This window comes from Sorex fumeus, unplaced genomic scaffold, assembly GCF_029834395.1.
Source record: "Sorex fumeus unplaced genomic scaffold, SorFum_2.1 ptg000125l, whole genome shotgun sequence".
Classification (NCBI taxonomy): domain Eukaryota; kingdom Metazoa; phylum Chordata; class Mammalia; order Eulipotyphla; family Soricidae; genus Sorex; species Sorex fumeus.
The window spans coordinates 2,507,249-2,522,021 of record NW_026606182.1 but is presented as its reverse complement, the minus strand read 5'-3'; the positions used below and the strand labels follow the sequence as shown (position 1 = coordinate 2,522,021).

Below are 14,773 nucleotides of genomic sequence, written 5' to 3'. Positions count from 1 at the left end.
GATACCCACCAGAAGTAATTCCTGCGTGCAAAGCCAGGAGTCACCCCTGAGCATCACTGGGTGTGACCCAAAACGCAAAAATAAATAAAAGTGGGGAGGAAAGGGGAGAGAGGGAGTGTGGAGTCGTTCTAGAAGTTGGGGAGTGACAAAGGGAAGTGGGAGAGTTTTGGGGGGTGCTGATGGAGCAGAACGTGCTGGTGAGGACTGGGGAAGACTTGAGGAGGCCCTGCCCTGGCCTCACAGTGGGTCACTCCAGAGCCTGACGTCCCCCTGCCGTGGTCTCCCTGCATCTGGGGAGGACATGGCTGCGATATTAGGGCTCCTACCTCCAGCTGGGACCTAACTGCCAAGCTCTCAGCTGAATTCACGTGAGGACATTCAGGGGGGCCGAACCAGGCAGGGGGAATTCTAGCTCAGTGTGATGTTTGGGGATTCGGACAGCCCCCGCACCCCGCAATGTGTTAGACTCCAAGAAGTCCACACACACAATTGTGGTCTGATTCTTAAAAAAATTCCCTGAAATCCTTTTGTTCCAATATTTGGGCCACATGGAGCGATGTTCAGTGCTTACTCCTGGCTCTGCACTCAGGCATCGCCCCTGGTGGTGCTCGCGGGACCAGGTGGGGTGCTGAGGATCAAACCTGGGTGGGCCAGCGCCCTCCCCAATGTCCTATTGCTCCAGTCCCACTCTGCGTCCTTGACCAACTGCCCCCCGCCCCTTCCTTTGTAAGCCCCAAACGATGAATACTGTCCTGGCCAAGGCAGGGCTGCTTGAGGGTGTGGGCCCAGCAGAGCCAAGCTGAACCATGGACATACTCGTTGGGGGGGGAGAAGGGACCAGGGGACAGAGTCAGGTGACAATGAGACCCAACACACGTACATCACCACCTCCTCCTTGTCCTCCCGCCCTCCCGCGGCCATGGCTCTTTGACTGTCAGCAGGCAGCATGAAGTGACAAACACCCCAGCTCCTCCTCCGGGGCCCTTTCTGCCACCCCTTCTGGATAAAGGTGGCTGCAGCTCGGTGCCCTGTGCCACCAGCCCGGCGCCTGCACAGAGAGCAGCGAGGGCAGTGTCACTTCCTGAACTGCCCAGTAGGGGGCGCAACGCCGATGAACTGCAGAATGCGACAGGCACTCTGCATCCATCACCTGCTTTCCTGTCTCCTTCCCGTTTCACCACACCAGGTGACCCAGGGCCCGTGCTCTGCGGCTGCTGGGTGTGCCACACTGCCTCTGCCATGCGACAGTGGCTTGATCTGACCTGCAGACCTGGATAGATGCACTGGTTAAGCTGCTGGCTAGGTCCTAGGCGGGCATTGGGGCTTGTGCCCAGCAGCAGCTGTGCGCCTGGTTTCACAAGCCCAGCATGCAAGGTGGCACACAAAAGCTCCCGTGGCTACGGCAGCCCCCAACACGCGAATCCTGACCTCGGGTCCTCGGGAAGACGGGCTGCGACTCCCAGGACTCCAGAAAAGTCACAGGGCCAGGCCAGTTCACCCACTGCCCAGGCTCACAAAGGACTGGGAGTGTGGCAGCCCCCTCTCTCTTTTTTCTTTTTTGGGTCACACCTGGCGATGCACAGGGGTTACTCCTGCTCTGCACTCAGGAATCACCCCTGGCAGTGCTCAGGGGACCCTATGGGATGCTGGGAATTGAACCCGGGTTGACCGAGTGCAAAGCAAATGCCCTACCCACTGTGCTCTCTCCAGCCCCAAATGCCTCTCCTGTTAATGAAGAACCTTCCTGCCCTCCCTATAGCACCCAGCAAAGCTGACAAGCGTGATGAGGTGCTGTCCTGCTCAGCACCTACCGCCCCCATCCCCGCCAGGTGTTCCAAAGGCTCAGTGTGGGGAAGGGGTTCAGCACCTCCAGTGGTGTAGGGGGCGTGGGGCTAGTGTGGGACCAAACCACGCATCAGTGCTCCGGGAGCCTGAGTTCGCTGCGCCCCCTGGTGGCTGATCACGAGACCACAAGGGAGAAGGACCGGTCCCCACCCGGTCCTGCTGCTTCGAGTGGTTCAAGACAGACCTCGTTGTGGTTCCACTAGGTTTTGCCACAGGACCCGGGTGTGTAGGTGTGTAGGGGCCAGCCCACCTAGATTTGTCTGAGTACATGCGGCGACACAAACACCAGTGAAATCGCTTGATGACACGGTTCTGAGTGCTCTGGGGTCAAGTGGGGAGTAACTATTAGTAATTGTCCACTCTTGGGGCAGGCCAATAGGACCAGGGGAGAGAATGTTCGCCTCGCATGTGGCTGACGTGGTTCTATCCCCAGCATCCCGTATCATCCCTCGAGTACCGGCAGGAATAATTCCAGAGTGCAGAGCCAGGAGTAACCGTTGAGCATCACCAGGTGTGCCCCCCCTCATAAAAATTCACTCTTGATATAGGGTGGGGTAAAAAGAAGCATGCAGTGGGTGGGACCTGCCTAAGCCTTAGTCAGGGTCAAACTGAATTTAGGACACAGGGTTGCAGGGGCTGGAGTGATAGTAAATCATGTAGGGCGTTTGCCTTGCACACCGTTCAATCCCCCGCATCCCATATGGTCCCCCAAGCACTGTCAGGAGTGATTCCTGAGAGCAGAGCCAGGAGCAACCCTGAGCATCCCTAAAAATGAACACAGGGGGCTGGAGTGATAGCACAGTGGGTAGGGCGTTTGCCTTGCATGCAGCCAACCTGGGTTCGATCCCCAGCGTCCCATATGGTCCCCCAAGCACCGCCGGGAGTAATTCCTGAGTGCAGAGCCAGGAGTGACCCCTAAGCATTACTGGGTGTGACCCAAAAAGGCAAAATAAAAAAAACAGGGTTCTATATCTGAGGGTCTCTGTCCGGTTTTTTTTTTTTTTTTAATTTGTGGGCTATAGCTGGCAGGGCTCAGGAGACTATCAAGTTCCGGGGATCAAATCTGGGTCAGCTGTGTGAAAGGCAGCCTTGTAGCTGTCTGGAGCCAGCTATGTTCCAAACATCGCTGAACTATTTCTCCAGCCCGTGAAACACATTCTCTCTCTCTCTCTCTCTCTCTCTCTCTCTCTCTCTCTCTGCTTTTTGGAGACACCGTGAAGGTTGACACTCCTGACATTGTGCTCAAGAATCACTCTTGCTGGTGCTCCAGGGCCCATATGGGATGCCAAGAATTGAACCTAGGTCAGCCACGCATAAGAAAAATGCCCTCCCCACTGTACTATCACTGCAGCCTCAACCCACACTCTTTTCCGAGTCTTGAGACACTTGGCAGTGCCAGTCCAGCACCTGGGAGGGCTTCATGTTGCTGAGAATCAACCCAGGTCTCCTCCACAAAGGTACTTGGCCCATCCAGCTCTCTCACCTATGCCGCGGTTTGCTGGGGGCCTGACTCCTCAGCCTCCACTCCCCGATGTTTTTTTTTCCTGCCCTTTTTTTTTGAGGGGGGGGGTGGTCACACCCAGCAATGCACGGGGGCTACTCCTGGCGGTGCTCAGAGGACCATATGGGATGCTGGGGATTGAACCCGGGCTGGCTGTATGCAAGGCAAGCCCCCCTCCCCCCGCTGTGCTATTGCTCCAGCCCCAACGTGGGTTTCCTGTGCCCCCTTTGTTATCTGGGCAGCTGGGAAGAGCCCCTTTGGGTGGAGAGCTGGGGGCTGGGCGGTGTAGTCTGGATCTGAGGATGGGTGCTTGCCCACCCTCCATAGCACGGACCCAACTCCACTGGGTGGGGCCCCCCTTCCTGTCTCCCCTGCTGCCTGGGTCACATCAGAGCCTGGGGCGTGGGAGAGTGGGAGAGACTCCAGCCGGAGTGCTCGACTAGTCCAGGGCCCGGAGGGAAGAAAGTACACGAAAGGCATCAGGCAGTTTCCACGCTCTTGCTTCACGCCAGACCCCAACCCGCCACTCAGGACCTGGTCAGGGCCAGCCCCGGGGTCACGTGGGCAGCGCCGGGGCTCAGGGCAGCGCCCCGTGCAGCCGCCCCACCTCCACGAAGGCGTCCACGCAGCGGTCGATGTCGTCCTCGCTGTGCACGGCGGATATCTGCACCCGGATGCGCGCTTTGCCCTTGGGGACCACGGGGTAGCTGAACCCGATGACGAAGATGCCTGGGAGGGGACAGACGGCTGAGCGGGGGGCATGAGCTTCGGTCCCTCCTCCCCTGAGGCCCTTTGCGGGGTCTCAGACGCGGGACAGCCTCCTCAGCATCTTCCCAGCTCAGGCAGAGGGTTGGAGTGGGGGTGGGGGCGGGGCAGGGGGCGTGCCAGCCGAGGGGTCCCGCGGTCCTCACCTCTCTTCAGCATGTCGTCTGCCATGCGGGAGGCCAGCCGCGCGTCCCCCAGCATCACGGGGCAGATGGGGTGATTGGCTCCCGAGATGGTGAAGCCGGCCGCTTCCATCTTGCTGCGGAACCTGCGAGCACCGGGCAGTGTCAGGCGGGTCCCCACCCCACCACCCTCCCAGGGGCATGCCCTCCGGCAGAGTTGGGGGGAACTTGATGGAGATGCAGCGAGGCGGGGAGGAGGGGGGCGCGGCACCCCAGGTCTGGGCGCCCCCACCCGGGTGCGCACCGCTGGGTCTTGGCCGCCATGGACTGGACGATGCTGTTACTCTCCATGAGCAGGTCCAGGGCCTTGGAGGCGCAGCCCACCACGGCGGGGGGCAGGCTGTTGGAGAACAGGTAGGGCCGGGCGCGCTGCCGGAGCAGGGCCACCAGCGGCGCAGGCCCCGTCGTGTAGCCCCCTGCGGAGGGCAGAGGTCCGGGAGGATGGTGGTCAGAGGCCTCCCGAGCCCCTGCGGGGAGCAAGCCCCGTACCCCCAGACTCCTACCCGCAGGAAGGGGGGGAACAGGGCGGGGCCTATGGGGAAGGGGCGTGTCCCGCACGGAAAACCTTGAGGGGGCGGGGCTTGCGTGCAGGGTGGGGCATCAAGCAAGGGGCTGGGTTTTGGAGGGGCAGGGCCTGTGGGGAAGGGGCGTGTTCTGCATGCAAAAGACCTTGAGAGGGGCGGGGCATCAAGCAAGGGGCTGGGTTTGGGAAGGGCAGGGCCTGTGGGGAGGGGCGTGTCCTGCATGCAAAAGACCTCAAGGGGTGTGGGGCATCAAACAAGGGGCGGGGTTTGGGAGGGGCAGGGCCCGTGGGGAAGGGGCGTGTTCTGCATGCAAAAGACCTTGAGAGGGGCGGGGCATCAAGCAAGGGGCTGGGTTTGGGAAGGGCAGGGCCTGTGGGGAGGGGCGTGTCCTGCATGCAAAAGACCTCAAGGGGCGTGGGGCATCAAACAAGGGGCGGGGTTTGGGAGGGGCAGGGCCCGTGGGGACGGGGCGTGTCCCGCATGCAAAAAACCTCGAGGGGGCGGGGCATCAAGCAAGGGGCGGGGTTTTGGAGGGGCGGGGCCTGGTGAAGGAGAGGTGGGCGGGGCTCTAGATCTTGCACACCTGATGCTCCCCCCAGGGCCTTGCCCAGCGTGGAGTTGATGATGGTGACCTGGTCCCTCACACCCAGCAGCTCATCCGTGCCCCTGCAAAATCAGAGGTTGCTGCCACCGCGGCCTGCACACGCCCGCCCGGCCATGGGCACGGTCCTCCCTGTTCCCGCCCAGCCCGAGGCCTTGGAGCCGTGTGCGCCCACCGTCCTGTGGCCCCCAGGAAGCCAGTGGCGTGGCACTCGTCCACAAAGACCAGGGCGCCGTAGCGGGAGGCCAGGCGGCAGATCTCCTGCAGGGGCGCGACGTCACCGTCCATGGAAAAGGCGCCGTCCGTGGCCACCAGGCGCAGCCGGTGTTTCTGCAGAAAGACGCCAACGGGGGAGGGGGTGCTGGGTGGGGACAGTGGCTGGGGGGGCCTAACCCTCCTCCTATTGCACTGCCCAGAGCTTTAGGAGCACACATGCATGGCGTGGAGGTGGGACACGGGAGCGGAACCCTGCTCCCCTTTCTAGGGAGGTCCTGCCACGTGGTCTCCCCCACCCAGGGGTTTGTGGGCAGGGCCAGTTCCGCTCTGGCTCCTCCCACCCAAGCTGCCACCCAGCAGCACCCAGGGAATCAACACCGGGTCAACTCAAGGGCTTCCTGGCCCTTTCTGGCCCAGGGGCGGGCAGCTGGCCTCTGGACAACAAGGAGGGGCTGGAGGAAACCTGGCCCTTGTCCCACCTGGGTCTCCTGCAGCTTGGCCTCCAGGTCGGCCATGTCCAGGTGGCGATAGCGGAGCTTGTGGGCCTTGCACAGCCGGATGCCGTCAATGATGGACGCGTGGTTCAGCTCATCCGACAGCACAGCGTCCTCCGGGGTCAGCAGGGCCTGGGAGAGGTGGGTAGGATCCCGCCAACTATCCACCTTGGGGTCCCCCGTTCCTCGATGGGTTCACCATGAAAATGCACGTGGCAGCCAGGGGGTGTCTCCAGCAGGGAGGGAAGGAGCCCACTGCTGCGTTAATGGGGGTCTCCAGAGCCCCAGGGCTGGGGGACACACCAGCTTGGTGAGTGCCTGGCCCCTTCTGTGGGATAACACTGGTTTGTCCCCGCCCCCCCAAACCACAGCTTAGGTCTGAGTTACACCCATCACAGTGCTCCCCGCACTCCCATCCCTGTGTTTAACTTCTTTGTGCTCTGCTTCCCCTCCCTGTTAATCAAGATATCCACAAATCAGACCCTGGGAATAAGCAAGGTCAGATTCTTCTGAGGATTCTGGATTTTGTATATGCTAGCGAAATATTGCTTTTCTCTTTCCTGCATGCCCTTTGCTTTATTTAGAGGAATGTGCTTGTTGTATAGACACAGGAAGTTGATGCTATGCTTTTGTAACTCGGGAGTTAACTGACTCTGAATATATTTACACCTGGGCATCTGTCATATTTACTCAACGTAAGCCTCAGTTGCCTTAAGTTTCTAACACCTGAAAAGCAGGGTCCCGATGAGGGAGTTGGATGGACCCAGGGCAAGCCGTGAGCTACTCTGGCATCAAAAAGGGTCGGGCCAAGCACCATAAAACATGTAATAAGTTAAGAGCATGGTTATGGACAAACACTGCCATGACCCCCAAAGAAGTAACTGGACAAGGACCCTGCTGAGGTTAGGAAAGACTAACCTGGCCTGAGGCAGTATTCTGGGATATAAAGAGAGATGTCTCTGGGAGAGCCACCAAGCTTAACATATCTCTTATTGTGTCCATACAAAATGACTAGAAAGGTTTAGAATTTTTTTTTTTTTTGGCTTTTTGGGTCACACCCAGCGATACTCAGGGGTTCCTCCTGGCTCTGCATTCAGAAATTACTCCTGGCGGTGCTTAAGGGACCATATGGGATGCTGGGCACCGAACCTGGGTTGACCGCGTGCAAAGCAAATGCCCTACCCGCTGTGCTATCGCTCCAGCCCCTAGAAGTAAATTTAAGATGACTGTTTAAGTAGCTTTGGACTAAGGAAAGGAGAAATACGCCTTTAGATGGAATTCCGCCTTGGGCAGATCTTCCAGTAGGGTGAGGTTCTGTCCTGTAAGAGCTTCCCCTGAAGGAAGAGCTTGACTATCTGTGGCTCGTACAACCACTGTAGCATTTTACCACTGTCCTCCCCTTGTTCATCAATTTGCTCGAGCGGGCACCAGTAACGTCTCCATTGTGAGACTTGTTACTGTGTTTGGCATATCGAATACTCCACAGGGAGCTTGCCAGGCTCTGCCATGAGGGTGGGAAACTCTCAGTAGCTTGCCGGGCTCTCCGAGAGGGACAGAGGAATCGAACCCGGGTCGGCCGCGTGCAAGGCAAACACCCTACCCGCTGTGCTATCGCTCCAGCTCAGATAAGAGGAAGTCTTCTTCAAAATGAAAGTTTTACTCTCCCAGAACCTATGGACATAGAAAATGTAATACTAAAAAGTAAATTCATAGCAATAAAGGCCTCCATGATGAAATTTTAAAATAATTAATCCAAAAGGATCAAATAAGTAATCTAATGTCAAATAAGGATCAAATAAGCAATATAACTTCAAATATAGGGGCTGGAGCGATAGCACAGCGGGTAGGGCGTTTGCCTTGCACGTGGTCGACGCAGGTTCGATTCCCAGCATTCCATATGGTCCCCCGAGAACCGCCAGGAATAATTACTGAGTGCAGAGCCAGGAGTAACCCCCGTGCATTGCCAGGTGTGACCCAAAAAACAAACAAACAAAAAAACCCCAAAAAACAAAAAAACAACAACTTCAAATAAAAAGACACTTGAAAAAAATAAAGAGAAACTCTTAAGTAGAAGGAAGAAAAAATTAAAATGAGTAGAAATAAATAACAAAAATTAAGAGAGCAATACAAAAGATTAATGAAAACAAGCTTGTTCTTTGAAAGAAAAAATAATATCGACAAACCCTTAGCTAGATTCACAAAGAAGAGATAAAGCTATCACAAATTGTTTCAGAAAATAAAGGGGAAGATTTATAATAGACATTGCATAAAAGCCTGCAGAGAAGAAGAAACCAAATGCCACGAGATCTGTCACACCTCCACGGGTTACATCAGGCCTGAACCCAACCATTCAGAAAGCTTCAAATTATTGAAACAATAAATACTGTTCTATACGGGTGACCGGTTATGCGTTCTATGGCCACATTCTTTATTTTGCGGAAAAGCTGAGCCTTAAAACTCAAAACAAAGGAACTTACTCAGTACCTATGTGACACAGGAGTCTCCTGCCCCTGCGCCTGGCTGTCCTCACTGGGCCCCTTGGAGGGGGGCGGGTTGAGTTTCCTTCCCGTCCCGAGCAGAGCCTGGGCAGCTGAAGACCTCCAGAACCAGCCACAGCCAGGCTTAAGACCACTCTCCACATGCTCGGAGGAGCCTCAGGCATGAAGGAACCGGTAGAGGAACCCAGGTGTGCGGGACCCGGGGCTGAGATCTCCAAGCCTGCTCGGATCAGGACTGGGCCGCCTCCACCCAGATCCCCCATCTTCCAGTAGCTGGGCAGTTACACCCACCAACTGCCCCCACCGTATAATCCTATCAACGGCCAAGATCCAGAGACTATAAAACCAAGCTCCTGGAAGCAAATGCGGCCGCATGACCTCTTATTGTCCAGTTCTCACTCTCAGAGAACCCGGCAGGCTACCGAGAATATCCTGCCCGCATATATGTCTGACTGGGAACACCTGTAAAGGTGATTAGAGGCCGCCCCACAAGCCTCCATCCCTCTTGAAGAGCCTGGCAAGCTACCAAGAGTATCCCACCCGCACGGCAGAGCCTGGCAAGCTATCCATGGCATACTTGATATGCCAAAAACAGTAACAATGATGGTCCTCATTCCCCTGTCCCTGAAAGAGCCCCCAGTATGCCATTGGGCTACACTAGCACATGACAGGGACGGATGGTGACATTACTGGCGCCCGCTCGAGCAAATTGATGAACAATGGGATGATAGTGATAATGATAAAATGATAATGATCGCATAAAAGCAAAATATTGTAAGACATTTTTGTAAAAAGAAAACTTTATCCCACTAAAATAGATAATCTATATATTGTTTTCTTTTTTGGGTCACACCTGGCGATGCTCAGGGGTTACTCCAAGGTCTGCACTCAGTAATTAGTCCTGGCAGTGCTTGGGGGACCATATGGGATGCCGGGAATCAAACCGATTCCGCCGCATGCAAGGCAAACGCCCTACCCTCTGTGCTATCACTCCAGCCCCTAATCTATAATTTGTAAAAAACAGGGGCTGGAGCGATAGCACAGCGGGTAGGGCGTTTGCCAGGCACGTGGCCAACCCGGGTTCGATTCCCAGCATCCCATATCCATATGGTCCCCTGAGCACCGCCAGGAGTAATTCCTGAGTGCAGAGCCAGGAGTAACCCCTGTGCATCGCTGGGTGTGACCCAAAAAGCCAAAAAAAAATTAAAAATACACTTGCGCGAGGAAGGGATGATGTGTTTTTGCAAGCTCTCTCTCTCTCTCTCTCTCTCTCTCTCTCTCTCTCTCTCTCTCTCTCTCTCTCTCTGCCTGCGTTCAGTGCAACCACACCCATGTGTAATTGCTACCCCCAACCCTTGATGAGCTCTCTATAACTTGGAGAGAGGATAGAAGCAGGGGAGACCCCGCAAGAGGGGCCCAGTGAGTCTGGAATAAACGGCGACAGATCACCAACCAGCCTGGCGCCCGTTCTCTCTTTCACGTGTCCATCACCATCGGCCAGCGGGGGTGGGGACACGCCTCAAGGCCCCCGATGCCCACACTTTGAACTCACACCTTCCAGTTGCTGGGAGTGGCCCCGCCAGGCAGCCCAAGATTTTCCTTCTGGACTTCCAGAAGAATCGAGCCCTGGCCCACCTTGACGGATGGCACTGCCAGGTTCTCGGTTGCTCCTCCCAAGCCTCCCACGAGCAGCCCCTCCCCCCCGTCCATGCCCGCGTATACCTCAAAGAGGCCGGCGTTGGCGTCGAAGCAGCTGGGGTAGAGGATGGCATCCTCCCGCTGGTGGAAGCGCGCGATCTTGCTCTCCAGGTCTTTGTGGATGCTCTGGGGGCAGAGGGGAGTCAGGCCTGCGTGGTCCAGGGGACGAGCGGGTCCCATTCTTGGGACAGAAGCTTAGCGGGCCCAATCACAGCCAGCGCAGAAGGCCCCTAGCCAGCCTCGTTGTCCCAGCCTGGTTTATTCCCCCTTTGCTCAGGGGCTGCTCCTGGCTCTGTGCTCAGAGGACCACACGGTGCCAGGGATGGAACGGGGCTGGCCACACTCCGGGTGAGGGCTTTTTTTTTCTTCTCTTTTCTTTTGGGTCACACCTGGCAATGCACAGGGGCTACTCCTGGCTCATGCACTCAGGAATTACTCCTGGCGATGCCCGGAAGACCATATGGGAGGCTGGGAATCGAACCCAGGTCGACCGCGTGCAAGGCAAACGCCCTACCCGCTGTGCTATTGCTCCAGCCCCGGGAGTGAGTGCTTTGACCCCCACAAGATCTCTCGGTCCACTCCTCCCGTCCCACCATGCTTGCTAGATTTGTGGCTTATGGAGGTTGGAACGCCAGCATGACATACGGTCCTCTGAGTATGGACTGAAGTCCCTGGGCCCAGAGTCAGAAGTGGCTGGGTACGGCCCAACACCAAAACACACCAAAAACGTAAAAGAAGCAATAGAACAGCAAGGAGGGCGTTGTCGTGCACACGGCCAACCTGGGTTTGATCGTCGGCACCCCACAGGGTCCCCTGACAACCACCAGGAGTGATCCCTGAGCACAGAGCCAGGAGTAAGTTCTGAGCACTGCTGGGTGTGGCCCCACCCCAAAACTAATATATGTGGCTGGAGTGATAGGACAGTGGATAAGGGTGTTTGCCTTGCATGCGTCAACCCAAGTTCCACCTCCGGCACCGCATCGTTTCCTGGTCCCTGCCAGGAGTGACCCCTGAGCACAGAGCTAGGAGTAAGTCCTGAGCACTGTTGAGTAGCCCCCCTCAAATCCTCTCCCCCCAACCCAAACAAAAGAACCAGTTTACTCCCTCACACTGCCAAGGGTCACTCCAAGAGCACGGCAGGGGGGGCTGGAGCGATAGTACAGCAGGGAGGGCGTTTGCCTTGCACGTGGCCAGCCCGGGTTCGATTCCCAGCATCCCATATGGCCCCCTGAGCACCGCCAGGGGTAATTCCTGAGCGCAGAGGCAGGAGAAACCCCAGTGCATCGCCAGGTATGACCCAAAAAGAAAAAAAAAAACAAACACGGCAGAGTAAAGTTTAACCCCCCCACCCCAATAAATAATTGCAAAATTAACAATTGCAAAGTTGACCCAGAGAGATAACTCAACTGGCTGGAGAGGATTCCTTGCATGCAAGAGGCCCAACTTGGATCCCTGGCATCATATTGTCAGCTGAGCACTGCTAGGAGTGACATCTGAGTTAACCCCAAGTCCTGCATCACTGGGTATACCCATCCCTCCCCCCCGCAATAAAAAGAGAGTACATTGGAAAGAAAGCTTGTTTAAGCCTTGTGTTTCCGGGGCACAGAGCGTAGTACAGGGGGTAGAGCGTTTGCCTTGCACACGGTCAACCCAGGTTCAATCCCCGGCATCTCATATGGTCCCCCAAGCACAGCCAGGAGTAATAGGAGTAATTCCTGAGAGCAGAGCCAGGACTAACCCCTGAGTATCGCTGGGTGTGACTAAAAAAAAAAAGCAAAACAAAACAAAAAGTCTTGTGTTTCTGGCATAATTCTTTTTTTTTTTTTTTTTTTTTTTTTTGCTTTTTGGGTCACACCCGGCGATGCACGGGGTTTCTCCTGGCTCTACACTCAGGAATTACCCCTGGCAGTGCTCAGGGGACCATATGGGATGCTGGGAATCGAACCCGGGTCGGCCGCGTGCAAGGCAAACGCCCTACCCGCTATGTTATTGCTCCAGCCCTCCGGCGTAATTCAGTTCAGTGTCATAGTCACACTAGCCCATGGTGACGAGGCAGTGAAAGGCAGCATGGCTCCAGAACCCTCATGTCTGGCCCTTGCCTTTATCCCACCTGTCCCTGGGGCAGGCGTGAGCCACTTTTGGGCACATGTGTGCGTACACACGCGTGTAAGGAACGCGAGGTCGTGTCTAATCCCAGACCGCACAGCCCGAGGCCAGCCTTTCTGGGGACACAGCGCGAACCAAGCCGGCTCCCCCATCCCGGGTGATCGTGGGAAGCTGAGCTCCGGGGCCCACGCCACTCCCTCGCAGCCCTGGGTACCTGCGTCCCGCAGATGAACCGGACAGAGCTCAGGCCAGCTCCGAACTCCTCCAGGGCGCGCAGCCCAGCCTGGATCACCTCCGGGTGGCTGCTCAGGCCCAAGTAGTTGTTGGCACAGAAGTTAAGGATCCCTGTGAGGAAGGAGAAGGCGGGCACTGCGGCTCAGGGGGGCGAGTCCCTGAGGCTGCCACGTCAGAGGAAAAGTCCCCTCTCCCCCCAGAGCCCATTCTGCTGTGGGCCGATGCCAGGATGGGGTCCTGGGGGCCCCTGAGAGGGGCTGAACCCAAGAGCCACCCCAACAGAAGCTTAAATTGGTTCAGAATAGCACCTTCCAGGGGGTGGGAGCGATAGCACAGCAGGGGGGGTGTTTGCCTTGCACGCGGCCGATCCGGGTTCGATTCCCAGCATCCCATATGGTTCCCCGAGCACCGCTAGGAGTAATTCCTGAGTGCATGAGCCAGGAGAAACCCCTGTGCATTCCCAGGTGTGACTCAAAAAGACAAAAAAAAAAAAAAGAATAGCACCTTCCAGGCAGCTGTCCAACCCAGCCATCATTGAGTGTCCCCGCTGAGGGCCTATGCAGCCTAACATGAACTGATCAACCCGGCAAGACAAAGGCAGGAATCCTGGATTCTCTGATTTCTTCATCTGACCTGCTCCAAGAAGCTTCTCCAGGAAAGTCTGGGTTCCCCAGCACCTCCACTGCTTACCTGGGCAGACGGCAGGTTTGTGGGCCTCTGTAACCATCACTCACTCGGCCTGCACTGCCCAGGTGAGGCAGCGGCCCCCCACCGGGCATCCTCAGGTTCTTCTCCAGGTGACCTGGCCGTGGATTGCCCTCTGGCCTTTCTCCTCCCATATACCAATGGCTCCAACCACAGCCCTGCACATGTCTGAGCTTCTGTTTCAGCCCTTACAGGTGAGATTAGTCATTCCCAGGTTCGTTTAGAACTTTGCACAAGGGACCAGATTGATAGTACAGCGGGAAAGGCAATTTCCTTGCACGCAGTCGACCTGGGTTTGATCCCGGGTATCCCATATGGTCCCCCGAGCACCGCCAGGAGTAATTCCTGCGCACAGAGCCAGGAGGAACCCCTGAGCATCGCTGAGCGTGACCCAAAAAGCAAAACAAAGAACTTTGCAAAAGTCCACGTGTACCTAGAGGCCTGAGCAAACTTGAGGTTCCCAGCGGCCGCCTTCCCGTGCCCACTCCGGGAGGGGTAAGGTTGGGGGGGGCGCCAGCTGGGTTCTCTCCTGTTTTCTCACACTCTCGGGGTGAGGTCTGGATTCAACCCCGCCCGCGACGCCAAAAGTGCTGAAGGGCCAATCCTCTCCCTCCGCGGAAACGGGTTTAACCAGGTTGGAGTTGGTTTTAGGCAGCCCGATGGAAGGGGGGGGTTAGGTCTGCGGGATAGATAGATAGATAGGAAAGGGGCCAGGGGCCACGTGTGCAGCCGCGGTCCTCTGCGCCCAGCGCCCAACCTCGGCCCGGCGGCGAAGGCTTCGCGGGCCTCGACGACCCCCCGGGAGGGCGGTTACCTCCAGAGACGCCCTCCACGTGGATACTCGGCCCCTGGGGCGACGTGATGACCCGCTCGCTCTTCCAGGTGCCGGCCCCGCGGATACTTTCCAACTCTCCCTCCAGGAGGCATCGCAGCTGGGCCAGCGCCGACTGCGCGCGCCGGCCGTGGGGGGCCCCGGCGCGGGGAGCTCGGAAGATGCGCGCAGCCCACATCGCTCCCACTCGCTCGGCGCGCCGGCGGGGCTGGCGCCGGCCACGCGGAGGCCACGCCCCGTCACGTGGGCGGGGGCCGGGCCCCGGCGGCCAATCGGAAGGGCAGATTTCGGTAGGGGGCGGGCCCGGTGCGGGTGGGCGGGGCCCGGCGCGGTGGCGGAGACTTCTTGAGGATTGATTTGCGAATCGAGACCCCGGCGCTCCCCGCCGCGGGAGGCGTGGCGATCGGGCGGCGCAGTGGGCCCCGCCCCCCGGACCCCTCCCCATTTCTCTCCAGCCTACACACCCACTTCTCGGACGGAAGTGCTCTCCTGCACCCCAAAGGCAGGAACCGAGAGGCGGGATCTGCTTGCGCTGTACCCCTTGGCTTGATTGCAGGCTGCGTGGGCTGTGC

At 57.5% G+C, this 14,773-nt stretch overlaps 1 protein-coding gene across 1 annotated transcript; it reads right to left on the bottom strand.

The window, feature by feature from the left end:
• Window positions 1–3,923: 3,923 nt before the first annotated feature.
• Window positions 3,924–14,408, bottom strand: GCAT (glycine C-acetyltransferase). The gene is made up of 9 exons (XM_056137580.1): window positions 14,184–14,408; window positions 12,645–12,775; window positions 10,349–10,450; window positions 6,114–6,260; window positions 5,594–5,748; window positions 5,401–5,483; window positions 4,538–4,709; window positions 4,258–4,379; window positions 3,924–4,075 (listed from the first exon to the last, which is right to left on the bottom strand). The coding sequence occupies exons 1-9, from the start codon at window positions 14,377–14,379 to the stop codon at window positions 3,924–3,926; spliced, it is 1,260 nt and encodes a 419-aa protein (XP_055993555.1). The 5' UTR covers window positions 14,380–14,408.
• Between the last annotated feature and the right edge of the window lie 365 nt (window positions 14,409–14,773).

Bases quoted from the DNA above. Each gene is read 5' to 3' on its own strand.
- GCAT (XM_056137580.1), bottom strand. From the start codon at position 14,379: ATGTGGGCTGCGCGCATCTTCCGAGCTCCCCGCGCCGGGGCCCCCCAC. The intron at 5,484-5,593 runs GTGGGCGCACAC...CTGATTTTGCAG, and splicing joins TTCCTGGGGGCCACAGGACG to GGGCACGGATGAGCTGCTGG. The intron at 4,076-4,257 runs GTGAGGACCGCG...GTCCCCTCCCAG, and splicing joins AGACGACATGCTGAAGAGAG to GCATCTTCGTCATCGGGTTC.